Genomic DNA, 25,613 nt, shown 5'->3' on the forward strand with positions numbered 1-25,613 from the left:
AAGTCGCCAAATCTATTGTAAATATTGTGTATTTAATGTCATTTGGGAAGGTACAGGACCATGTCTGCTTTTTTTTATCCAACGTTATTCATGCAGCAACGGAAAATACTTTTTTCTTTCTCAAATGAGTATATAAAACAGAATAGATCTCTATTGAAAAACTGTTCAGCAGCTCTCTGTAGAGCAGCACAGATTAAAAGAGGCACAAAAGTGATACAGTCATCTTATATACTGTAGGTGCAAATGAAAAAAAAGAGTGCACGGGGCAATCTTTATACAAAAGTTACCAAGGATTCTGTGGATTCTTTCACCAATACCACCGTGTCATAATTGAATTATTAGTGCGTTTGCTCTAATTTATCAAGATCTACTACTGTTATGAACAATTAAGAGGCCACTTGAGCTGGTATATGTAGGCAAACATTTTCAAGAGATCACATTGATATCCGAGTCTGTACCTTCAGTACTAAGATTAGGTAAATAGTCAGAAGTCCTGAATAATGAGAGGGAATCTAAGAATAAGCCTTTTGTTCATGTTATATTAACAAAAGTGATATTTGCTGTTTTACATCAAGAGCTAGACTTAGGCATGCCTAACGCTACACTACTACATCGCGTTGTTTGTTTCTTTCCGACGGCGGCGACAACAGTAATATCGTCTCCTTTGACTTCCGGTTCACGATCCTGGGAAAAAAATCTATGCGCAGAACGCAAAGTCCACTTCACCACGTGCTTCACCCGTCCACATGCACGTTTAGTGCGACTTTCAACCGAGTTATCTCGGGGTCTTAATCCAATCACGAGTAACCCGATCCGATCCCATTTCTTGTCAGATTAAGGTGTATACATGAATTTAATAACTCGTGGTTTATTGTAATTTAGCCCATAATCTGATTTTTAGTGCCATGTAAGCCCACTGAGTGAGTCTTAGCTGCTATTCATTGAGAGGTGATCTAATTTATAATCGAATGTCTTGACAGTCTCATTTTCAGGTTGGATCGCAGGTTGTGGGTAATCAAGGCGGCAAAAGGGGATTTCACACATGTGGAAATAGTTGAACTATTTAGGAATAGCTGTGGCTCCTTTCCCAACTCTTCAATCCATGATTAACTTGTAGATATGACAGACAGTTTGAGGGAGAACTGGGAAGACTTCCAGAACATCAAGGGGAACGTGCTAGGCAAAGCGGAGAAGCCTTTTTTTTTTGTTTGTTTAATCCTTCAATTTAGCCAAATCCCAATAAGGAATGTGATGGACTGGCTAGTTTCCCAGGGTATGCAAGTGGTGGATTTTCAATTCTAAAAAATGTCGACACAGTGTGAAAATGTGAATAAAAGTTATTTGGAATTTTCACAAAGCACCATTTTATTTAAAGTAGAACATAGAAAACTTGGCGTGGGTTCCCGTTTGAGCTTGGTTCACCGTGAACATGATCCAAAAAAAAATGCAGGTTAAAGCTCTAGTGAAAAAGAAGAATTTGTGAACATATTCCAGAAATGCAGCCATCTTCTCTTGACCGAAGCCAATTCTAAATGCACTGCCCTGTGCACAGAGGGTGCTCCACTGAACTAGAGAGGGACTTTCTGGCTTGTCACGAGCGCTCAGTTGAAAAGTCTGCACTTCCGAACAGTCGATTAGTGCCTATGGAACTGGAAACCTGCACATCTGGAAAGACTCCGTGCTGAAAGGTATAAAGAGGTTTTAGATTAACATATAATCCTTTCCAAGGGATGGCCTGTTTTTAGTGAAAGTCTTGGAAATTTAAAGCAAAACGGTATACAGAATCCATTACAACAGTTGAGGCTTCATAAAAGAATCCAGGTGCAGGATTCTGTCACCAACTGAAAACATTTGGCGCACCATGAGAAGCAAAATATGACAAAAAGACCCAGAACCGTTGAGCAGCTAGAACGCTGTATCAGAGCAGAATGGGACAACATTCCTGCAATTTTCATTATTTTAGGCCATCACTCAGCACTGTTGATGTCCCACAAATACTTTGTCCTGCATTTGGTCACTTCATGGCCACTCAGCTTATCTACCCTCGAATATAATTTGCAAACTGATCTCTGCTCAAGCACTCTGTGTACTTTGAGGAAAAAAGGCAAAAAATGACAAGCAAAAGATATTTCGACTAGGAAATCTGAAACAGGACACTCGAAGGTCAACTGCCTCAGACCACCTAAATGTGCACATCTCTGTGGTTTACTGTGAAGTGCAGGGAAAGGAAAAACAAAAATCAATTTCAATGTTACTGAATGTTTTTATTAAAAGAGAATAAACCTTTGCAATATTGGAGATTATACCCAAGAAAAATCCGAAACATCTACAATTGGAAAAACTGAAAAAAAAAAAAAAAAAAAAAAGAAGGTACAAACCACATGAAAGTCACATTCCCTTGTCGCCTCCCAGAGCTCCCTCCCTCCGCTACTGTCAAAGGTTGCCCACTATTTACCACTCTCCTTACGTGTGTGGATCCATCCTGCACCTCCCAGCCCTCCTTCTGGTTCTGATCCAAGCTTTGCTCTTCTTTTTTTTTTTTCCAAATTAAAAAAAAAAAAGAAAAAAAAAATTTTGGAAAAAACAATGGTTCCTCACTGTGCCGTCAGTAACTGTGTCTCAGAGGTCCAATGCAAAGTGGAAGAAACAATTTGGAAAAGCCAATTTTGTCTTATAATCCTACTACAATCTTTCCAGTTTGCTGGGTTTTGTGGACAGGGCCAGGGTCGTGCTCCATGTATCCATCCTGAAGCCTAATCCTAATCCTGATCTGATCCTGAATCCTGATCCGGATCCGGAATGGGGGGACAATGAGCCCAGTCCAAACCTTCAGAATACCAGCAGAACCAAAGAGAAGGAGGCGAGTTAGAATCACACCTTCAGAAAATACTTTAAAGAAATGTCAATAATTGCAGCTACCAGGGAATTTACTTTTGAGGGGAAACAAAAAGAAAAAAAAAAAAAAAGAAAGGGGGGGACACCATCTATAATCAAGCCCAAATTTAATTTGAATAGTAAGAGTAGTGAAAAAGCAAAACAAGCTCAGGGTCTCCAAATACAACAAGCTTTACAGCATGTTGCTGTAACATTCAACAACGGCACACTATTGTAAAGTGAACGTTTAAAACAAACAAAAAAATTTCACTAAAGCCTTAGAATGCAGATTTCACAGTGGACAAGGCACAGCCATCATACCATTGGTGCCACATTTGATTCCTCCTCCTCCTCCTGTTTATCTTAACATGAACTGATTCCTCTCTTCCCATCCTATCCTGTTCCTCTGAACTCTACAGAGAAACACACAAGAAGGTCAAAGGACAGTTGTATAATGCTTGAGAAGTAAAAAATCTTTGCAAAAGGAACTAAAGCATTCAACCATGACAGTCAGGAGAAGAGAATTACAGAGATGAGGAAGGCTGGATAGTAGAAAGAGAGTGTTTATGAGAAGGTGGGGGGGGGAAAAGAAAGAAAGAAGCCACACTGGGTCATGAAGATAGACCGTCAGTTCTGCAAAAATGACAACAAAAAGAAAAAAAGTAAAAAAAAGTCAAATAAAAAGCAAAGTAAAGTGGAGGAAAAGGGCAACGCAACAACACAACGGGGTGCACACATGACACAAGAGATAATCCTTGGTGAATACACAATTTGTCATGTGATGAGGACACTCTCTCTCCGGCTACACTCCAGTACACCATTGCTTTGCTTCGGCCCGATCTAAGTGCGAGAGCGGGAGCGGGAACGTGAGCGGCGGGGTGAGTAACGAGGAGACGCTCTGCTGCGACGTGGGGAGTAGCTGCGAGAACGGCTCCTGCTCCGGCTTCGACTGCGGCTACGAGAGCGAGAGCGGCCGCCGTAGCTGGGGCTGCGAGGGCCGTCCATCTTCACACGAATGTAGGCCGTCTCTCCCTAAACACAGACATGCAAACGCACAACAAACCCATTTGTTACCATGAATGAACCACAACCCAGGACTCATGCAGACACCCAAAAGACTCAATGTTTGTTTCGGGTGAGCCATCAATCCTCCCTTAGTGAGCCCAGAGATGACATGGTTACCTTTAAAGGGGAACTGCGGTATTTTCAACATTAAGCCTCTTTTATGAGTCGTCTGCAATGTTTTAGAACCCCCCTCACCGCTTTTTTGATGTTTACTGCTGTCTCCGGTATTTGCCTAATTTTGATTCTTCTCAACCTGCGGCAGAACGGAAAGTCATGTGCATGTCCAAAAAGGTCCGTAAAAGCACCATAAACGTCCGTTTTCAAAATACTCACCGGAGTGGTTACTGGTGTGCACTGGCAAAATTTGCTTCTGTCGTGTTTTATTTAACATTTTGTACTGGATGTTCGTTGATATTACTCCGCCACCGCTAAGAAAATAGTTCGAGCATGAACGAGCTGCCAAATAAAACACGACAGAAGCAACTTTTCACAACGAAATTTGATATGGATTACCAGTGCACACCAGTAACCGCTCCGGTGAGTTGATTATTTTGAAAACGGACGTTTATGGTGCTTTTACGGACCTTTTTGGACATGCGCATGACTTGCCGTTCTGAAGCAGGTTGAGAAGAATCAAAATTAGGCAAATACCGGAGACAGCAGTAAAGATAAAAAAAGCGGTGAAAGGGGTTCTAAAACATTGCAGACGACTCAGAAAAGAGGCTTAATGTTGAAAATCCCGCAGTTTCCCTTTAAAGCAGACACCTGAATTTGACATTAGCCATACATACCTACAACTGAAAAGTCTTCCCGTACCAGACATCTATAGCATAGAATACAGTACTCCTCATTTCTCCCAAATGAAGTCCCAGAGACACTCCTTAGTGAACTTTACGCTCTGATCTTTTACGTACCTCATGAGAACGGAACTTGGTGTTATCCAGTTTACGCACAGCGTATGTCATGTCTTCCTTGCGCACAAACTCCACCACTCCGGTGCCGTCACGGAACACGTCAGCATAACATACGTCACCTGCCTCCCGCATGTGGTCCTTCAGGTCTTGCCAGCTCCCGCTGGGGGGGAGACCTAACAGGAAAGAGGACGACATGAGATTCAGACGTCGAACTACAGATAAAAATTTAACAAAAAAAAAAAACAGAAATGGGAAAACATCACCCACCTGACACAACCACCCTGTTGTCTGAGCGTCGGGATGGTGGGCCGTACCTTCCCCTCGGGGGTCCCATTCCGCCTCCACCACCACCACCTCCTCCTCCACCGCCGCCACCACCACCACCTCCCCCGCCGCCACCACCACCTCCCCCTCCGCCCCCCCTTCCACTTCTGGGAAACTCCACACGCAGGCGGTAGCCATCATAATCATAACCATCTCTGCCGTACACAGCATCCTCCGCATCCCTGGGAAAAAAAAAACATTTAACAGGGTTATCAGGTGATCATCAAGCAACTATTTGTCTGCACCGATCAGGTTTTGGTAGGCGGGTGATGCCATTATCCACACTTCCATTGTTGGATATTCATAAAATACTTCTAAACTTTTTCTTTAACATCCTTTTCTTTTTTAATTTCCTTAGTAGAGATGCACCTAAGACAAAAAAAAAAAAAAAAAAGGAAACAAAATAAACTGCGACACGTGACCAACAATAGCAGGTTAATGGGTCGCTGAAATTAGCACTAAAGAAAATGTTCACCAAGACCTCTTAGTTCCAAAAGTGGAACATACACAATGAGTGAACATACAATGAATATATTTGCTTGAAAGTAGAAGCCTAATACCAAACTAGCAGCCAAGTACATTTCTATTTATGGCTCATATAAAAGTCAGTTTGCTACTGGCGCAGGAAATAAATGCAAAAATAAAACAGGCTTGTTTGCAGGCACCACAACTTGTATTCACGTGCCAGATAATAGGGCACACCCCATTAGCAGGCCTCACGGAGCGCAGATAACCCCCCACCTCCTCTAAGCGGGATAAATTTAAAACAGAACCACATCCAACAGCCACCAGACAGACTGTAAACTAGAGTCAAAGCATGTCCCAAAAATCACGAACTTGTGAACAGGTTACTGATAATAGGCCGGGAGCTCAATGAATGCACCTATATCTGAACTTGTGAAACCAGCGTGGTGGTGTAGCGGGCTAACTGTGCAGAGACGTGGCGGGGCGCTGCGGCTCACCTCGGGTCCTCGAACTGCACGAAGGCAAACGGCGGTCCTCCTCTACGGTTTTTCAGATCAATGTCCCGAATGGCTCCGTATTTGTAAAATAAATCTTCGACGTCTTTAGAGCGGATATCTGGGGGCAGGTTCCCCACGTATATCCGACAGTCGTTGCTACCCGCGGGTCCTCGAACAACTCCAGCAGACATGATAGCGCTAACCCGAGCTAGCTAGTTAACAAAAGGTGGAAGCTCTGGCGCTTTTAAGCACACTTTAGCTCCTGCAAAAAATATAAAAAATAAAGCTAACAATGTTACATTTACGCTGCGGCTCGATAGAAGCAGAGAAACACGAGGGTAGCCGTCCAAACAGTAAGATAAACTGTAGCTGGAATTGTAAGACACGGCTGCAACTAGCGCCTTCGCCTTCTTCTTCGGTGTGGAACAATAGATAGTTAGCTTTAAGTTAAGCATAGCGCCATCTAGCGGCACCAGAGGGTTTTACTCCAAAAGTCTTCTTCCTCGGTGTGGAACAATAGATAGTTAGCTTTAAGTTAAGCATAGCGCCATCTACCGGCACCAGAGGGTTTGACTCCAAAAGTCTTGAACGTGAAAACAACCGTTGATAAAAACAATCACATTAAATCCATTTAATCAGGGGCGAGGCTAGGGTATTTTTAGTGGGGCCCAAGGCACCACCGTGAGATAGCTCGGCACCCCCTGGCTCAGCACATTTTTAAAATATTATATTATGCAAAAACCCTTTTTTTTTTGCTCAAGGATGCATTATTTTAGGGACCATTTTATTTATTTTCTAGCATTTGTTTTTGTTTTAACTCCCAAAATAAATGTTGAGTTATCTTCAATATTTGTCTCAGGCTCTCTGTTATCCCTGTCAAGCCACAGTCTTTTGATATGAAGAGGTCAAAATTGAATGTTGTAGGGGAAAACACTACGCAAAGCAAAACTAATACGGCTCCAAAATTTATAAATGTACTAATTCGCCTCAATTAGTGAGAAATAATGTGCCTCTGTGAGCACTGGGAGCTGGGCACCCCTAAAGACCAGATCCTAAAATCGCCCCTGCATTTAATTATTTTCTAAAACTGATATGTAATAAATGTAATAACTATAAATGAATAAATGTAAGAACACGAGACCAAATATACAACAAATATTGTACCACTACTCTTAACTGAGCTGCAAAATGTTTTTGCTATTCACTTGAGAGACAGCTTCTTCAGTGCAAACACAAGTGTAATAAAAAATGATTATATGCAGCAATCATTGGCTTAACTTACAATGAAATAGAAAAAAGTGTCATTCTTTTTTTTTTCCTGCCAACCAAAATAAAGTCCCACAGAAGAAAATGGGCTAAACCTCGAGTTCCAACTTCATTCTTTATTTCTTAATAACTTACAATAGAAAGTGGATTTCAAAGATAAAACTTGCACACATTTACAAGAATTCAACTGTACAGTGCCAGACAGTTACAGCAGTCTTTCAATAAAATCTTAATTTCCATATGAAACAATAGAAAAAAAAAGGAGAAAAATCATACATGACTGACATGCAAACCCCAAACCTCAGTGCTGTGAATCAGCCTTTCTTATCGCTGACATCTGTACTTAAATTGCGAGGCCACAAAAAAACAAACAAACAAAAATAAAAAAAAAAACTGTTCATAACATGCCTCTTGTTCCTCACACATTCATCTCCTCGAGTGTCTCTTAATCCTTTTTGGCTTGCTTTTCTCTGTATCTCTGCCTTGCCTCAGACGCTATTTTGAGCAGTGACAGCAGAATAGGCACACACATGGGCAGGAACAGCGGTATGTAGATAGCAAACTTCTGGTCATCGGGAAAGTAGAGGAGGTGGAGGAGTGACGGGTCAAAGAATGCTTTCTCTGATGCCAGGATGGCCTCTTTGCTGTACTGCAGGGCAAAACCGAGGTTCCCGGCCTCCAGCTCAGCCACAGCCAGCTGCAGAGACATGACGGCGCTGGATACCTGAACGACAGCGATGACAACCACAGGAGACATTACTCCCTCATAGTCGATTAAAAAGAATCGATAACAGTTGAATGCTACCCGTATAATCAGCCTCATTTGCCTGACAACATGTTCTTGAGCGCAAACTTTTTGTTTGGAGGTTCCTGACCAAACAGTAGTGTGCTTCCTTTCTGCTCTGTCTACCCATTTTTATAGGGATACCTATGTTTTTAGTTGCATTTAACCTAATGCTAATGGACCGCATTTATAGAGTTTATTTTTTTGTTTCATGACGAAATGATTACGATCTCCCTTAAAGGGATAATCCGGAATAAAATGCACTTTAGATCAATTTACGGGATGTTGGGAGTACACACGTTGAGTTGACATCAAAATCATGTCATTCGGATGTGTTTTGAGAATTTCGATTTGACCGTTTTTACCCAAAAGTCGTTAGCCTGGAAGTCAGAGGGGCATATCATTTCGCCGCTACAAAACTCTATTTTTACACCTCTTCTACAGCTCCAAACAACATAACACTTACGTGGTAGTGTGTAGAGGGTCCCTAAAGCCAAACCGAAGTGTCCCGAGGTCTTCATGTGGTCGGATAGAGAGTCCAGAATGAATTTAATCAAGCCAGTACCTGCTCTCAATCAGAGCCTCTTCCGTCAACAGGACGCTACCTCACGCGAGACATCACGTCACGTGAGTCCGTAGTTTATTGCCGAGTGTGGAGTAACTCGCTCTGGAAAGTCACAATTTCGTTGCCGTCTTTTTTTTTACAAACATAGTCCAGTATTTCTTTCGAAAGTGAAATCAAGTTGTATGCAACAGCAAAGCCTAGCTTACTAACAGGTTGGAATTTTGAAATGTCACGTGACGTGATGTCTCGCGTGAGGTAGCGTCCTGTTGACGGAAGAGGCTCTGATTGAGAGCAGGTACTGGCCTGATTAAATTCATTCTGGACTCTATATCCGACCACATGAAGACCTCGGGACACTTCGGTTTGGCTTTAGGGACCCTCTACTCACTACCACATAAGTGTTATGTTGTTTGGAGCTGTAGAAGAGGTATAAAAATAGCGTTTTGTGGCGGTGACATGATATGCCCCTCTCACCTCCAGGCTAACGACTTTTGGCTAAAAACGGTCAAATCAAAATTCTCAAAACACATCCGAATGACATGATTTTGATGTCAACTCAACGTATGTACTCCCAACATCCCATAAATTGATCTAAGGTGCATTTTACTCCGATTATCCCTTTAAGTTGTAAAACAAGGGAGTCCAAAATTTGCAACCCTCGTAAAAAAAAAGAAGAAAAAAAAAAAAAGAAAGGAGAACACGTTTTAAACACCACCATACAGGCGCAAATGTAGGTAACTTGGAAACACGTGTATTAAATCCAGCTCTACGTGCACTTTACCTGTTGGGCAATGTTGTCATTAATAACAATGTTGCCTATCTGGTCCAGCAGCTGCGCCAGAGAGGTGATGGTGGTGGTGGCTGTGGCAACGTTTTCCACACTGCGACTCCACATGAGACGGTCCAGCTCCCAATCGGCCAGCCCTGCACTGCCGCACGGCGCCACCAGGAAGCCGGGAGGGGAGGATGACGACTGCACACCCAGCAACAGCCTGACGGGACACGTTGCAGGAAAAGTCACCTTGTGCGTACATGAAAAGGAGTGTAGGTGTAGGTTAGCGCATACCGAAGCTGTGCGAGGAAGACCCCCATGACTTTAGCCATATCGATGTTGATGTCAACAGGAAACTCAGCCTCTGGCCCATAGAAACTGTTAACATTATAAACCTGAAGAAACAGGAGGAAACAATTTTGTTGATACAACAACCAATACGTGGCAAACCATCATCTTTCAGGAGGAAATGGGGTTGGAGGAAAATCTTGAATGATCGTGATCGGAGATCACTTAAATGTTTGGTGAAATCCAATCCAAGAGAATCATCCGTAGAACTCGAACCAGTGTTTAATAGTCGATTTAAAAAAAATAAATAAATAAAAGGCTCGACTTTGCTTGGGAACATGAAGATTAGACTCTGGAGCAGCGGCAAAAAGTTAATGTGGTCTGATGGGCCCATATTTACTCAGTGAAAGAGAAGCAGCAGCTGGAGATTTGAAGCTATTCTCCCCAGTGCCCACTGTGCACACCTATGGGCGCAGAGTTGTGATCTGGCGTTGCCTCAGATGGTCACATCTGGGCTGAGGATGTTATGTGCCCCAAACATAAGAGGTGAGCTAACTACCTGCATAAACTGAATGACCAGGTGTTTTCCATGAATAGATTCTTCTTCTCTCTCCAATCATCAAGATAAGAGCTTGACAAAAATCAATCAAATGCCACATTAAAATAAATGCAGTCTTAGAATCAAGTCACAGCATCCTATCAAATTTAAATTTAGGGAATCTGTAATTGATCCGCTTCTGGCTCATCCTACAATTTAAGTCATTTCTTCGTTAATTTAGCCTCAGTTTGCACGAAAATGAGCTGAAGAGTCACCCACAGAGAGAACAACTACAGAGAGCAGCTGCAGCATCTGTAGCTGTACTCATCTCACAATGTTACAGTTCTATATGTCATTAAAAATTTCCCTAAAAGGATCGATAAAGTATCACTACATATATCATCTTAAACACGCCTATAACACGAAACGTGTTCTTTGGTATGTGCTTGAGATCTGTGACTCTGCAGAGCTTTTACATGCACAAAAAGCTGCATTATACAGTGAAGTAATGGGGAAATCTTCTTCTTCTGACCCTTTGTTGCCTTTAGATGTCCTTACCATAATTCCACCCCAACGGGGTGAGTGAAAGGCATTTGAGGGCACTTCCTGTTTCTTGTAATCCTGGATGTAAAGGGGTGAACGGTAGGAATCCGGGACATACAGGAGAAAATTCAACACTGGGTTGGAAGATGCAGCGTTAGACCCTGGAAATGTAACAATAACAATGACATCTTAAAAAGCTTTCAATGTATGATTGTACAAAACAAAAAGCATACCGCGTTCCTTCTTTGGGCAACGTTTGCAAAAGTTCACTCATTTACCCAGTCTGGCCTCCACCGGGTTGATGACGTGCGCGAGGCTGTCTGCGTTGAGCATGTGGGCGTTGCGGCTGCTGTCAAAACGCGGGTTCACGCCGAGCATGGCATAGTGCAAGGTCTGTAAAAACCAACAGATACATGAACATGAAGGTGCTGAGCGTCTTTTCATCACATCGCGAGTGCCGCACCTTCATGAATATAAACGCATTGTGCTGCCATTCGTACCTGAGAGTCGATGCTAAAGTTGGCCACAGGGGACAGTTTTGTGAGCAAAGGCTGGATGTAGGCCTGCACAGCGCCCTCTATGTCCCAGTGTAGCCGGTGTGACTTTGGGTCGGGGTTCAGCAGACTGAATGTTATCTCATAACCTGAAGTATAGAGGAAAAGTGTTGACACATACCTGGGCTGGAGCAGAAATTAAGTCGGTCCACTTTGTGGCTGAACGATAACGAAACAAACAAAAAACCCAACCTGGGCTGGACTTGAAGGCCCTCATACTGTCAGCGATGCTCTCTTTGCTGCCCGGGTTGAAGCGGACTCTGTCGCTGAGGGCAGCGGTGATGTCGGCGTGGCTGAAAGACATCACCTGCAGCACCTGTTTGATCCGAGGCTGCAGGTAAGCCAGCAACTGCTCAAGCGTCTTGCCTACTCTCATCGGAGCGCCACTGCGCAGCAGGGCTGTCCGCCGCTGACCGACATACACATTCACATCCTGCGAGGCACGAAAGCACAGGACAGAACATTTACTCCATTCGTTAAAGCGTAAAGTAAAATAATATGCACTGAGACAAACGGAGAAAACAGTGAATAGAAGAAGTGGAGATGGTTGGCCAGTAGGGGTGGGATGATATGCTTTGGTCACGATTCGATTTGTATCACGATTCTTGATAATTGCGATTCTACAAGTATTGCAGTTCGATATAATCAGTAATTGCAATTTTCTTTTCCTCCTTAAAAACAAACAAGTTGAATCATACACTTCTAGAATGAATGTCGTTCCCATAAACAATGCACATCAGTCTGTGTCAGTCAGTCCAGCAGCTGACATTTATTTCAACTCAGACAAAAAGAGGCATTTTTTAAAGTTTATAGTTACAAAATGAATTGAAATGTCCACACGGCACAAATGTGGGCTAGTTTTAACATAACTTAATGTGATGAATTGATGAAGTTTTTCTGGACACGGATATGACGTAATATAATCGATTCTGGGGAGAAAAATCGATTTTTAAAATCATCCCATAAAAAAAATTCGATTTTTTTTTTTAGCCCACCCCTATTGGCCAGACTATACATTCTTTTCAATTCAAATATACAGAAAATGATAACCGATGAGGAGCTTAACCTCAGGCAGTAGTGCAGACGACTCCGGGATCACGTATACAACCAAAACACCACATGGAGTCTCACTGAGCATGTGCAGAGACAGATCTGCCTCTGCAAAAGAGCAAGAGCGACAGAGAGAAATGACCAGCTGGGATTTCAGTGAGATGATTGAATATCTACATGTGACATGCGAACAGCTGGATTTGACTGGCAGCTCACCTGCAGCAGTAGGCTTGTTCAGGGCGTCCTCCTCCATCACCGTAGCTGTTCGGTACCTTGTCTCATACCTGTACCTCAAAACTGTGTCCTCTGGAAACAAAAGGATTGGAGACAGAAATGAACGCGCAGGCTTCATATTGGGAGATGAAAGGATCTTAAACTGGATTGATAAGTCACCATCGACTGCACGGTCCTCATCCTGCGTCTGTGTCAGCGGGACCTTCTTCTGCTGCTCGGGTGTCACGGTGCCTCGCGCAAACACGACTTCCACATCAGTGCACAGCTGGAGCTGCACAGCGGAAACAGAGAGAGGGAGAGCTCAAAGAGGTTAACACATGCAGCACAAGATGGGAGTCAGGTAATTATCGGAGGTGTAAACAAACCTGCAGTTTTGCCAGTTCCCTTATTTGACTAACGGGCAACCAGGCGCGGTACGTTTCTGTGGTTCGCCACCACAGGGGGACTCCCACGATGACGACCACCACTGCTATGGACAGAGCAGCAAGCTGACCTCGTCTGCGCTCTGAGAGAAACGCAAAGATACGCAGACAAGGTTGTTGATCAAGCGTGAAAAACGTTTGCTCATAGATGGTTAATAGACTTGTTTTTTTTTTGTTTTTTTTTTTACATGTATTTACGGGGAAAACAAGTGAACAACACAACTTCCCTAAAAAGTTAGAATATAAAATATATAGAACCTGTTGGCTTCTACATGTTCATGTACTTTCTGTGAACATCGCTTTTCAGGTAATGACAAGGCCTTGAGTACCTTTGGGAGCAGCTCGAATCTATTTTTTGTCCAAAACTTTCCATAAACTAATGTATTTGTGACGCAAACCACATATTTTTTAATCATTCAAACATTCTCAAACACGAATCAAATTTGACGGGGACTTAACTCAAAGGGGTATGAATGAATGTTTCAGGTTGTGGGAAATTCATTTTAATAGCTAAAAGATAAATAATCTTTCATAACAGCTACTATATCACCGTTGATAACACAGCATAAGATCACACACCTCACTGGGCATCCATAAAGAAATAGAAGAAGAAGAAGAAGAAGATGTTCTTCTTCTTATTTTTTCTCAAAACGGTACAAATGTAGATGCTGAAATCAGTAGGTTACAGTACGTGGTTGCAATCTTAACATATGGTCTCTCATTTTGATCCGAATTCTGCACTTGAGAACGTCAAAGTGCAGAAAGACACGAGTTATAAGGCTTCAGGTGTGTTTGCAGCATCTCTGGGAATCAAGAAGCAGCTACAGCTAGTTAGCAGTTAGCATCATTGGGCTTTAACGTGATTAAAATCAACTGCCTCGAGCTGGAATCGAGACAACCTCTGCATCAAATCGATTTACCGTAAAACTTCCACAAAGCTAAGTGAATAACGCTATCTGAATTATGAAAATAATTTACAAATAATTCAGGAATGAATCCACTCACCTACTTCCGTGGTGGCCATTTCTGTCAATGAACTGAGTGCGCTTGTTCATTAGCACCTCCGCGGCGGCACGTCACATGATCGGGACGGGGAAACAAATACGGCGAATCACTTTGGACCAGCATCGGGGTTTATACTCACTATTACAGTTTAATAAAAACGTATTTAATCATTTAAAATTATTCCTGTATTTATGACGCACACTAAATAAGAACGCGAAAATAAAATGTGAGGGGCACTGACCGTCGGCACCATAGACATTTATATATGGTCGGCACACCCGACGGAAATATTAAGCGCACATAAACAATTCTGGGTGACCAGCGCCCCTTGTGGTAGTTTTGACCACTAACAGCTCACAGGACCTCCCGAGTAGAAATTCACTTAATTATTGTGTATTTTGGCTATAAATAGATGTTAATGAAAAAATAAACACTTTTTAAGCAGTTTTGTTGAGTCTAAAAATAAATAAATAATTGATACAGTATTCTACGATGGATTATTGCATTCACTCAAAAATAAAAAAAATCCCAGGTTATCTTGTAATTACGAGATAATTATCTCATAATTATGAGATAATTTCTCATAATAAGTCGTGCTGCCTGTAAACTTTACTGTTTATATATTACATAAATGTGGTTTTAGTAGCTTTACAAAGTTTTGTTAAACTATAATCATAATGCCCAAAATGTATCAAAAGCATTCAGTATGTAGAGCGGCCCCTCAGCTGTTAATTGTACCGATCACCCGTTTAAAATCTTAAAAGTCACTGTAATTAATCAAAATGAGTAATTAAGACTAGCATGTAAGGTTATTGGATGTTGTAGGAACAGAAATGCATTCAGCAGACTACACTCCACACGTAAGAGCAACAACAACCACGCAGAAACCACAAATAATTGAGGTGTATTTTAGTTTATTTTCTCCACTATTTGACACACCGAGTGTTTCAAGAACAATATCAACATCACATCACAGTATTCCAACACAGCGGTGACCCGTTTCCACGCTGCTGACCCCAATGCGTTGGTCCGTGTTATGTGTAAGTCAATATAAACTCATCTGATCTTCCAGTGGGGGCAGGCAGGTGGAAACAGTAGGAGGGGGGAGGGGGGGTGACACACAAACACCACGTAACAGCGACACCTTCACACAACTGAATACATTAATTACCATGTGTAATTGAAAGCTTAAGTTATACTGAGAAGACACACATGATGATTTATTTTTTTTGGATTTTTTTTTGCCATGGATAATGATAAGGAGCACAAGAACAAGGAGATTAGGATGAATCCCGGTGTGGAGCGGTTTATTACAGTACCGTCTGTCTATTGACTTCTGCTGGGTCCACAGCTGTCTGAGAGTATTACATATGCTCAGATGATCAACTCAGTTAAACTCGGCTCAACTCTTTCACTCTGTTCATCTTGTCGCTTTTGCCCTGTAACGGATGGTACGGATGCCACAAATAATCGGTTGGTCCCACTGTCGGCGTGGATGAAGGTTTTAAAAATCACTGAGCCGACGCCGTGTTCTGACAGAAGCGCAACACTGACACACACACACACGCTGATCTGGTCGGCCTGGGAGCACTTGTGGGGGAGAAAGGGAGAAAGCACCCGACGTGGAGACAGACGCGCTTACAAAGAGGCATGAAATGAATACTCACTGATTATCTCGATTACATTCTGTAGCCTCTAACTTCAGTCTCTGAGCCCTACCAAAGCTAGTCACGAAATTAAATATTTCAGTTGTGAATAGTCTCAAACCGTCTAGATTTGTTTGTTCAAATAGAAAAAAAACAAACAAACAAACAAAAAAAGCCTGTTCCCTTTAGTATTGTAGTCTCATCTTGCTTTTAAATACTCATATCTAACAATGTAATCTCAATAACTGATAACAAAGTACAGTAGACAGCGCAGGCCAGTGACTGATGGAAGAGTGAGGGAGAATAGCAGAGCAGATAGAAGACTAGAACTAGGCCACAGCAGAATGTGGTAGTTTGATGTTTAGTAGGCGTGGTTAGCCACGTAGAGGGACTTTGAGGCGGCGCCACCGGTTCCAGATGACTCGTACTTGCCGAGTGCAGCCTTGCTGTTCGCCTGGAAAGGACAGAATAATAATAAAAATTAAAAAAAATGATGAGAAACACATCAGAGAGACTTTTTGATTTCGGTTTAATGTGCGGGGATGCCTCTTGGGTCCAGTTCTGTCGCGACTGACCTCGGCCCGTTTGATGAACTCCTCAGCGGCGGCCTTCTCGTTGTTCAGCTCTCCTCTCCAGGCGCCGAGGGCGGAGGCCTGCAGGGCGCGGCCGTAGGAGAAAGTCAGGGCCCAGGGCTTGGTGAGCGGGCAGGTGTTAATGGCGTTAAGGTTCACGCTGGCCTCCTCTTCAGACTGGCCACCAGACAAGAATGTCACTCCTTGAGGAGAGAAAAAAAAAAGAAAAAAAAAGAGCAAAAATACTCAATTTATCTGCCTGCTCCAAGCTGATGTCATACAACATTCAATGCAAGACGAACACTAGGGGATTACGCATAAAGACGGATTTAACCAATACTTTATGCTTTAATGTGAGAGCAAACAAACACCAGATGATACAGTATCTGTACTAAACTCTTCCTTATGTCTCATGCTAATAAATTAATGCGTAATGCACTAATAACTCAAGTCATTTGAATGAATTTCTGTTTTATATCCATCCGTGTCTGACCTGGGACAGCTGGAGGCACGGTGCGGCGCAGGGCAGTGACGGTAGCCATGGCGATCTCCTCGTTGCTGAACTTGGTGGGACAAGCGTGTCCAGGTGTGACCATGTTGGGTTTCAGCAGTGTCCCCTCCAGGTACACGTGGTGGTCGGACAGAGCTTTGTACACAGCAGCGAGGACCTGACAGCAAACATGAGACGAGCGTTACTAAACTTTATGAAACATATATGCACAATTATTATCATTTTTTTCCTTTCTTTATTTAAAAACAAACAACCTAATTACCAGTGGGTCTGTTTTAATCATTTTAATTTGTTCATTTCCGAATTAAACATTTTGATTCATATTTTACTTAATATTTTCTTTAAAAAAAAAAGTCTTTAAGAAGCCTGATTAAAAATAAAAAAAATAATAAAATAAAAAAAACCTAATTATCAGTGGGAGCACGTCTGTTTTAATAGTAGGTGCATTTTAATTTGTTTGGTGAAATCTTTGATGTTTATGCAGGACTTTATGTGTTGGGGGAGTTCATTCCATTCTTTTATAGCTGAGAAGCAGTTTTGTGCAAAAGTGCTTTTTCTTTTTGGGATGGTGCAATTTCCCTGAACTGTTCTGGTTGTTCTTACTGTACGTTCTGAGGCAGGCTGGACTAGAGGTACTTTACCTTCTCTGTGATGTACTGGCAGCGCTTCAGGTCATGGTCTCCATCAGGAAGGATCTCAGGCTCCACAATTGGGACAATACCATTCTAGGAGACATTTTTAAAAAAGCACAATATAAACCTCCAAAAGTATTTTGTGATCTATTACAGCTCCTGAGTTTGTAATTTCTATGGAAACGTCCAAATATCATTGTAGTCTATAATAACTGTACGACATGGTAATGTCACACCAACCTGCTGGCAGATGCTGGCATATCGGGCCAGAACGTTAGCATTCTCAAAGATGGCCAGCTCAGACGGTGTGGTCTCGCTGATCTTCAGCACGGAACGCCACTTGGCGAAGTCTGCGCCGTCCTTCTTGTACTGTGCGCAGCGCTCAGAGAGCCCGTCCAGACCTGCAACCCAACACACAAAACACGGAACAACCCAGATGAAGAGCGGCGCCTTTGGGAGGTCTGGGAGGTGTTTCTAACGGCGTTTTTAAATTGCCGCCGCCGCCTACCTTGAGTGGTGGTCTCTCCGTTTGTTCCAGCGAGGGGCACAACACCTTTATCCACCTGCAAAGAGACAAACAGGCACATCCCTGAAACCCCTGAGAAGTTTCAGTTTCTCCCGAGCGTGCGTTCGAAAAAGCCCTTCGGCTCAGCTCGTCTTCACAACTTGATCTGCTGATTTGGGCGGGTTGTATGTGTAAACACGCCGAGACCAAGTCGGTGCTTTTAAACGGCTTCCAGTTTTTATTATCAACACTGGAGCCATGAAGACTTTAAGAGTCGACCCGAATAGGGTTGAGCTTTCTCCACCCTGGCTCTTATGTTTTAGGATGCTAATGTAGAGATCAACTTCACATGTAAACAAAGAGCTGATCGCTGAAACCAGGCAAGGCTGTTCTCGCATTAAGATAAAAAAAATTAAAAAAAAAGATCAGAAAGACAAAGCTGATGGGCTTTAAACGGCCCGGAAATGGTCAGCTGCAGCACTGTGCATCGTGTACCTTGATGCCAACAACCATGTCGCGGTCTTTGATGAGCTTGGCGAAGGAGGTGCCGTCGTCTGTGTTCTGGTAGAGGGTTTCGTGGAAGAAGATGACTCCTCCGATACAGCTGTCGATGCGCTGGTCGGCAGTGAAGAGCAGCTGGCGGTAGCGACGCCTGTTCTCCTCTGTGTTCTCTACACCGATGGGGTTCAAACGCTTCGCCATGCTGCCTGTAAACAGCACACACACACACACACACACACACAGAAAGGCAGTTTCAACAGAGGTTTTCAATTTCAAAATCCTACAATTTCTACACAACAAAACCTGTGTAAGTAAAATCTGAGACGGCCCAATAAGACCTTCAACCATTAACACATTAACCTGCAGCTGGTTATTCAATGTAAAGCTGTTGTGTTGTGACCGTGATGTAATTAAATCAAACTTGGTGCTGTATATTCGACAAATAGTTTCTTGTTTTGGTTGTTTTTTTTTTGTTTTTTTTTATCCAAGTGACAACTCCGCTCACGGAACACTGAAATTTCTCTTTAGGATAATCCAAGCATTCAACACAAACTCAAACATACCTGTGGATTCATCAGCTGCGAGGATCCCCTTTCCTGGAGCTACGATCCTCTGGGCGATGTCCGAAAGCTCCTTTTTCTGCTCAGGACTCAGTGCAGGATACTGGTGAGTCATGGCGGCTGAAAGAGAGACAGAGAGCGACATCTTTTCACTGCGTGTCGATCTGGACGACTGCCCAGCACTGGCCTCATTTCATGTCCCTCTCCTCTCTTCAACATGGCTAACGGGCTACATCACAGAGCAGCATGATGGGTGAACATGACAACTCCAACATGATGGTGCTCAATCAATCCAAGGATGCAGCCTGTGTGTGGGATGTGATTAAACCAAAGGCAGTGAGCCGTTTCTTGAGAAAAAACAAAAACAAAATAGCTCTATATACCATGTTCAGTGGGACGGATCTTTGCGTCACTTCCTCATTTACATTCATTTGAGATTGGTGACTTGTGAAAAATGGTCTCAGTTACAGACGGCAGCCACCACAGGCCTCAAACCACTCGGTTCTGTTCGCTTTTCCTTTCCTCACTCTGTCGTAAATAAGCCGTTACACAACTCCTCCCCCCCTCCCTTCCGCATCTGAATCACAGTACAGAGAGGTGGGGGTGTTATGAAACAACGCTCCTATAGACCGCGTTGCCAGTCCCCATTATAGCTGCAGGACTGAATGCTCGTCTCCCTCTCCTCAGCAACCCCCCGTCTCCCATTTTTCCTCTTTTGTCCTTCCATCACTCTATAAATCACACGGGGCATTTGCTTTGATTAATCTGAATCTGACTTCATCACCCCATCTTTTAGCGCCGCCTCGCTGTGACAACAAATGACTTCTACCAAAGTCACGTAAGGCGATCAACACGTAGGATTTGGAAGTTTCCATTCAAACACACCCCGAAAACACACAACCCCCCATCCATGCAGAGTACGCCAGGAGACAAGCTGCTGCTTGTCTTTCTGGTTGACTGCACGGCTTGCTGAGCCGTCACTGATTATAGCTTTGTTCCGGCTGTTATAATAGATCAGCTACGGATCAATACGTCTGATGAGAGGCTAAGAGGTTAGCTGCAGCCAGCTGCACGGAGGCTTGTCTGGGAAAAAAAACAAAAAAAAAAGAGAGCAGGATGCAAATAGGTCTACCAAAAAATGCTTGAACTAAGTAAAAAAATACTGATTAAAGTCAGAAACACGATCTGATCTGGTTTATATTTTAAAAACATAGCACCAAGAGGGTACAGTCGAACTCAATGAACTCAAGTGATCACTTAATTCTCAACCGAGGCCGTTGTGCTTTGATAGGCCATTGCCTGACATACTCTGTACCCTCCATGTTAATCCTCAGCTTAATACTTAGAGATAACAGCAGTTAGAGCACACACAGGCCTCTCAATGAAACAGCCACCAGGTACTGCTGCACAAGCACTTCACTGCTATTAGTTCCATTTCACATGCAGGTGAAATTAAACAGGCCAGGTCAGCGGGGCACAATGCTTCTCCTCAGGAGTATAAACTGCATGCAGCCATCTCCAGTTAAGTAAAGCCAGTGTTTACACTTGATAAAAGTCCACAGGCACAAAATGCGGGACTGCCCTTTGTCTGAGTGCGCTCAGCTCCACTCTGCTGTTAGCCAGACGGAAGTCATGCTCAGCAAATACCTGCAATCTTTCGTGAGGTACCTGCATGCCTCAACAATACACTTTCATCGACTCTGGTCCCAATGTGTTCGGGTGTCTGCCGAGAAAACATTTCGAAATTATTTGCAGGTCCATGTAAAATCTACATTTCATATGCTCACAAAAAGCCCCCCCCCCGACAGACGAAAATGGAGCTCAAGAACACAATGGCGTGGTTTCAGACGACACTGTAGGCTGATCGCAGGCCTCACACGATCAGCTGAACGTAGGCAGAGAGAGAGAGGAGCTGATGCCAATTCCATTATCCACTCTGAGTCGCTCCACTTCTCTATTGATTCCTGATAAATCACCAAAACTAAAGGCCGCGTAGAGCCAGTTGCAACCTGAGAGCTGGATTCAAGAGAATTTTTGAATGACGTTCATTTTCATTTCTGCATTTTCATAGATGGAAAAAATTAGAACATGGGTCAATAATTGCCACTGACCCAAATAATCCTTTTTTTTTTTTTTCTTAAGCTGGTTTCTAAGATCACCGTCGTCCTTTATTCTAAAACAAGCACAAATGGATCAAATCCACGTCTTTCCCTCTCCTCCTTTCTCCTCACAGTAGCCTCATAACTGATTTACGCCTTGCGGATACAAGAGGACGTTGCTTTCGGACTGCTGTCACCAGTAATAATGCATCAGAGGCAGTTTTACTAAATTCCTGGCTTACAGTGTAAGACCAGCGGGTGAGCAATGACAATCACAAACTGCCATTTGACACATCCACATACACATGAATGGTCTGTGCTAATGTGTTTGTTACTTTCTGACATCCTGTGAAAGTTCAAGATGAGCTAACTGAGGTGCTCTGAATGGAATTATGCATAACACACCTTTCAATTTCCCTGAGGGGAACCTCCCAAAGGGATTAATAAAGTCGTCCATCTATCTGTCTATCTATCTTTATCGCCTTTGCTGTATAGTCAGATTTAATCCATCGAGCAGCATCTGGGGGTGTATTTCACTCGTCACTGGAAATGATTTTTCTTCACGGTCAAAGTGGCCTGCATTCTAAGAGAGCCACAATTAAGGCCGACCCTCGTTAGGACTGTTTTTCTGCCATGCGAGGACATTATCTGATGCAGATTCCTGAAAATCATAGATCGATATTTCAAAGTAACAAGGCGGAAGCCGAGTTGTTGTCTGGTAACGGCAGACAGCAGCACCTCACAGGAGGCAGGAGACACCGACGTTCGCATCCAATGGTTACGTGGTAACGTGGTTAGGTCCTTACACTACAGATTTAAAAAAAAAGACTTTTCAATACATATATATATTCTGGTTTATTTGCATAAAAATGTTTTAAAAAAAATCTACAATTAGCACCACAACACGTATCTAATCGAGTGTGGCAACGATGAAGTGATGAATCCCTTGGAGCCAAAGGACCTTGCGTCTACAGCAAAAATACAACACAGATACAAACCGTCACCGCTGACTGGGGGGGGGGAGGGTCGTTCGACTGTGTGTTCACGTTCTACCTTTTACATGCCACCCCAGGAGCTTATTTTAAACCAATCGCAATGGCCACTGGTGACGGCCAAACACAGAATCCAGGGATCGTGTCCCTGCGCAACGGCGTCAGAAGGGACCGTGTTGTGGTAGAAAAGGCGGGCAAATGTTCGACAGCCGATGTCTGAGATATAGCCTCTGTAGGAAAACATTCACCAGAAGAATCAGACGAGCCAATCTTCAGTGAGCGAGTAGCTCATTCGGACGCTCGTTGCTTCCTGTCGGGAAGACAGCTTCACCGTATCACACAGGAAACGCCGAGCGTCGCTCCAAAGGATGTTCAACTGGCAGGCTGACACCAGGCTAGATGCGTCTATAACAGGTTCGAAATCAAAGGTGAAACATTTGTTTAGTCACGTGATGTTGTGCAGAATGAATCCTTGAAAAAGAAAATTATATCTTCTTAAAAAGATGATTGCAAAAAGAGATAAAAAAAAAAACCCAAAACCTTTTGCTTTGATACTGTTATGCCAAACGAAACTAGAAGAGCTACCATCACGGATTCCAACTTTAGTGGATCGACAGCAAATCTTAGAATGACTGCATTTCACAGATGTGTTCCCCCATGGCAGACCCGCCGCTGTAGTTACATAGACTCACTGACCTCTGAGGAGCTGATGTTTAATAAAAGCTCCACAGCTTCAATATCTGGCGGCTAATTAACATCAGAAGTAGGCTTCTGATCACCTCTTTATACATTAAAAACAAGTGTCACACTAACATGTTTTGGTGGTTTTCAGACAGTCTTATAGTACGCTGAAGACTTCACATCTCTGCATTATTTGACAAAAACTCAAAATCGAATTAATAATGACTTCAAGAGAGAAAGCCGAGACATTATATCGTGCCGTCATCTCAACTTTTCCCCCAGTCACGTCACAGGATTTCCCTCCGGGTGGTTTGCCCCAACAAGACAAACGTCATTTCTGCACTGCGACACCAAGATGAACGGACTACTCCCAGCTGCGTCACACCTTACTACTAAGAAAGAAAAAAAACTGAACAGAATTTATGCACATCAAAACTCTCATTCCTGCCGTACAAATGGAACACCCTGAAACCACTCGGGTTGAATCAAACCTCTTAAAGACAACGCAGAAGGACAAATTGGCACATTTTTTGCTTGTCTGATGCCTCCATCTTTCACCTTGAAAAGAACCAGCCCAGAGTGCAGTCACAGATCACAAATACACAAACATCAACATCAGCAGCTATGGCAATCATGCTGCAGCTGTTCTTTAAAGCATTGCTGCAAGCATTTAACTACTATACAGTTGAAGCTTGCTTGCTATAATGGCTAGCGATTATTAAGGTTGCAGGTAGGGACCGAGTGGGGATAATCTCAGTTTATCTACCTAAATAACATAAATAAATAAATAAAAAAAGACCAACAAAAATAGAATAAATCAGGCTGGCATTACAGTTACAACACATATAAATACTAATGTTTGTAGTAATAAGCAAAAGGGGAGAGGATGGGGACAATTAAAGAGATATGGGATCTATTTTTCTGTTGCCTTGTCTGTATCAATATCCCCCCCTGTAGGCGTGTCCAGGTCGTTGTTTTCTCTACATTGCAAGCTGCACGAGCTTCGAGGCGGTGAAATGGCTCCTGCGGGGCCGCACTAATCAAAATGAAAAAGCCTGCTTGCTGTGCTGCATTGTGTTACCCGGCGGGCTGCTGGCCTTGGCGCTGATGCACGTCCCTGTATTCGGGCTGCTTCTATCTTCAGGCCTTGATCCAGCAGCACTAGCAGGAGCACTGTTACCCATGTCACCAGCTCACTGATACAGGGGCCTATCGCAGATGTCAAGGCTGCGTGTGTTGTTGCAGTTCAAAGAGAGGTTGACACGTGTGAAAATGTGCAGGTTATACTACAGGAACATCTCCATCTCGAACACAGTTCATTAAGCATGAGTAAGTATGGCAATTGATGGGGTTGGATTGGGCTGTTGGTCAACAACCAACCAGAGATTTGAATATGCCATCTTCTTTGGGTGTTTCTAAATGAAACATTTTGTACACAAAACAAGGCTTAAACATTTTTGTTGGTTTTCCCCCGCCATGACATGGATAAAGAGGTTTCCTTTACTGTCTGCAAAGGGAAAACAATTTAGCTGAAGTCAGAAGAAAACGTTAATGTCTGCTGAATGATTTTCTGCTGGCTCTACAATAAACCTAAACAAACTATTCAGTCTACATGTTACCTTTAAACGATCTTATGGTACGAAGATGCTGAGTCGTGACGCTCCTTCTACGTACATATTCTCATTGTGCTGTGTCTCCTCAGCCCGCCCCGCCTCCATCACATCAGAGTGCTACGTGCTCGTGAACAGCTACACCCTGACAGGAAACGAATTCGTCATCACCCTCCCTCCCCCCCAAAAATCACCTAGCACTGCTTCTATCCACGTTTCAAGCAAAAAAAATGATCTCCAATTGAGAACTTTTAACATATTAAGGTCTGGGTGCGTCGATTTCAAATTAAAAACCGACGCAAAAGGCTCCTTTCCTTCACTTCCATCCTTGAAGGTCACCGTTTTAACGCCCTTCCTGTTGCGTATTTCGATGATGGGCCAACACGCGCAACTTTAGAGATATTCTTTTTTTTTAAAAATGGAAGAGTTTAGAGGTTTTGAGTAAGTAAATGCAGGCATAGGAGTCACATTTAACACCGGTTGCCATTTATTTCTGGCTAGCTAAGTAGCTGGGAAGCGAAAGTTAGCTTTAGGTTCAGCATCACATTCCCCATCAGCATCAATGTTGCCGTCATCGTTCATGTGATCAATAACAATCAAGGAATGTGTGAGTGTATTTTATCGTTAAAGTCAGGGTTGATTCTTACCTGCTGGTAGATCTAAGTGAGGTTCGAGAGTAGGTGAGCTGTGTACGGAGGATGCAGAGCGGTCTCCTGTTTCAATGCTGCAGCGCAACGTGACCCTTTACAAAGCCCTGAGCAGAGGGCGGGGCCAACACCACCGCGTCATGTGACGGAGGGACGCTCCATAGGTAACGCGCATGCGCTGGAATAATTTCATCACCGCTTAGAGCGAGAACGGCGCACCATGATTCTGCATCTTTCTTTACAGGCGTGAAACACAAACGTTGTAAAACGGAGATTCAAATTTCATAGATGAAATCTGACATTCAAGTGTACGTGTGTATTTCTTTCTGAAAGAGATCAGAGAATCAATTTAAAGAGACCCAGGTAGATTCTTATAGCTGCATGTTGACATATTAGAGAAATGATTAATAACAATGGTTCCTGACAGGTAAATAAGAAATTAGAAGTTTTAACCCGTTGTCCAAAGTTTGTGAAATGGATTTTAAAACAGAATGAAA

The 25,613-nt window shown here is 43.1% G+C and overlaps 3 protein-coding genes across 5 annotated transcripts; all 3 read right to left on the reverse strand.

Annotated features, from left to right (window-relative positions):
- Window positions 1–2,243: 2,243 nt before the first annotated feature.
- Window positions 2,244–6,560, reverse strand: srsf1b (serine and arginine rich splicing factor 1b). Of its 2 annotated transcripts, XR_012773283.1 has the most exons (5): window positions 6,140–6,560; window positions 5,121–5,359; window positions 4,854–5,026; window positions 3,196–3,906; window positions 2,244–2,827 (listed from the first exon to the last, which is right to left on the reverse strand). XR_012773283.1 is itself a non-coding variant. In XM_075487548.1 (4 exons), the coding sequence occupies exons 1-4, from the start codon at window positions 6,328–6,330 to the stop codon at window positions 3,715–3,717; spliced, it is 795 nt and encodes a 264-aa protein (XP_075343663.1). In that variant the 5' UTR covers window positions 6,331–6,560; the 3' UTR covers window positions 2,244–3,714. The 2 variants fall into 2 exon arrangements, 1 of the variants encoding a protein (XP_075343663.1); XM_075487548.1 differs by having other exon boundaries at window positions 2,244–3,906.
- Window positions 6,561–7,501: 941 nt separating this feature from the next.
- Window positions 7,502–14,205, reverse strand: pigs (phosphatidylinositol glycan anchor biosynthesis, class S). Its single transcript, XM_075487117.1, has 12 exons — window positions 14,161–14,205; window positions 13,099–13,238; window positions 12,893–13,004; window positions 12,716–12,805; window positions 12,516–12,607; window positions 11,642–11,882; window positions 11,396–11,538; window positions 11,174–11,288; window positions 10,911–11,056; window positions 9,821–9,921; window positions 9,536–9,746; window positions 7,502–8,129 (listed from the first exon to the last, which is right to left on the reverse strand). The coding sequence occupies exons 1-12, from the start codon at window positions 14,177–14,179 to the stop codon at window positions 7,851–7,853; spliced, it is 1,689 nt and encodes a 562-aa protein (XP_075343232.1). The 5' UTR covers window positions 14,180–14,205; the 3' UTR covers window positions 7,502–7,850.
- An 852-nt stretch (window positions 14,206–15,057) lies between these two features.
- Window positions 15,058–25,227, reverse strand: aldocb (aldolase C, fructose-bisphosphate, b). 2 transcript variants are annotated; one of them, XM_075487551.1, is made up of 10 exons: window positions 25,117–25,226; window positions 20,735–20,810; window positions 19,091–19,207; window positions 18,522–18,733; window positions 18,030–18,084; window positions 17,762–17,922; window positions 17,531–17,614; window positions 16,872–17,046; window positions 16,382–16,581; window positions 15,058–16,260 (listed from the first exon to the last, which is right to left on the reverse strand). In XM_075487551.1, exons 3-10 carry the CDS (start codon window positions 19,200–19,202, stop codon window positions 16,168–16,170), a joined length of 1,092 nt encoding a protein of 363 aa, XP_075343666.1. In that variant the 5' UTR covers window positions 19,203–19,207; window positions 20,735–20,810; window positions 25,117–25,226; the 3' UTR covers window positions 15,058–16,167. The 2 variants fall into 2 exon arrangements, with proteins under 2 accessions (XP_075343666.1, XP_075343665.1); XM_075487550.1 differs by lacking the exon at window positions 20,735–20,810 and having other exon boundaries at window positions 25,117–25,227.
- Window positions 25,228–25,613: the final 386 nt, after the last annotated feature.

The sequence above is a fragment of the Odontesthes bonariensis genome, chromosome 16 (genome assembly GCF_027942865.1).
Source record: "Odontesthes bonariensis isolate fOdoBon6 chromosome 16, fOdoBon6.hap1, whole genome shotgun sequence".
Taxonomy (NCBI): Eukaryota; Metazoa; Chordata; class Actinopteri; order Atheriniformes; family Atherinopsidae; genus Odontesthes; species Odontesthes bonariensis.

Coding starts and splice junctions, on each gene's coding strand:
- srsf1b (XM_075487548.1), bottom strand. CDS start 6,330: ATGTCTGCTGGAGTTGTTCGAGGACCCGCGGGTAGCAACGACTGTCGG. Junction 5,360..6,139: donor GTGCAGTTCGAGGACCCGAG/GTGAGCCGCAGC, acceptor TTTTTTTCCCAG/GGATGCGGAGGATGCTGTGT. Junction 5,027..5,120: donor CAACAGGGTGGTTGTGTCAG/GTGGGTGATGTT, acceptor CTTTCCTGTTAG/GTCTCCCCCCCAGCGGGAGC.
- pigs (XM_075487117.1), bottom strand. Junction 12,608..12,715: donor GAACAAGCCTACTGCTGCAG/GTGAGCTGCCAG, acceptor GCTCTTTTGCAG/AGGCAGATCTGTCTCTGCAC. Junction 8,130..9,535: donor ATGACAACATTGCCCAACAG/GTAAAGTGCACG, acceptor GCTGTCGTTCAG/GTATCCAGCGCCGTCATGTC.
- aldocb (XM_075487550.1), bottom strand. CDS start 19,202: ATGACTCACCAGTATCCTGCACTGAGTCCTGAGCAGAAAAAGGAGCTT. Junction 18,734..19,090: donor CGCAGCTGATGAATCCACAG/GTATGTTTGAGT, acceptor TGCTGTTTACAG/GCAGCATGGCGAAGCGTTTG. Junction 16,261..16,381: donor AGTTCATCAAACGGGCCGAG/GTCAGTCGCGAC, acceptor TGTCCTTTCCAG/GCGAACAGCAAGGCTGCACT.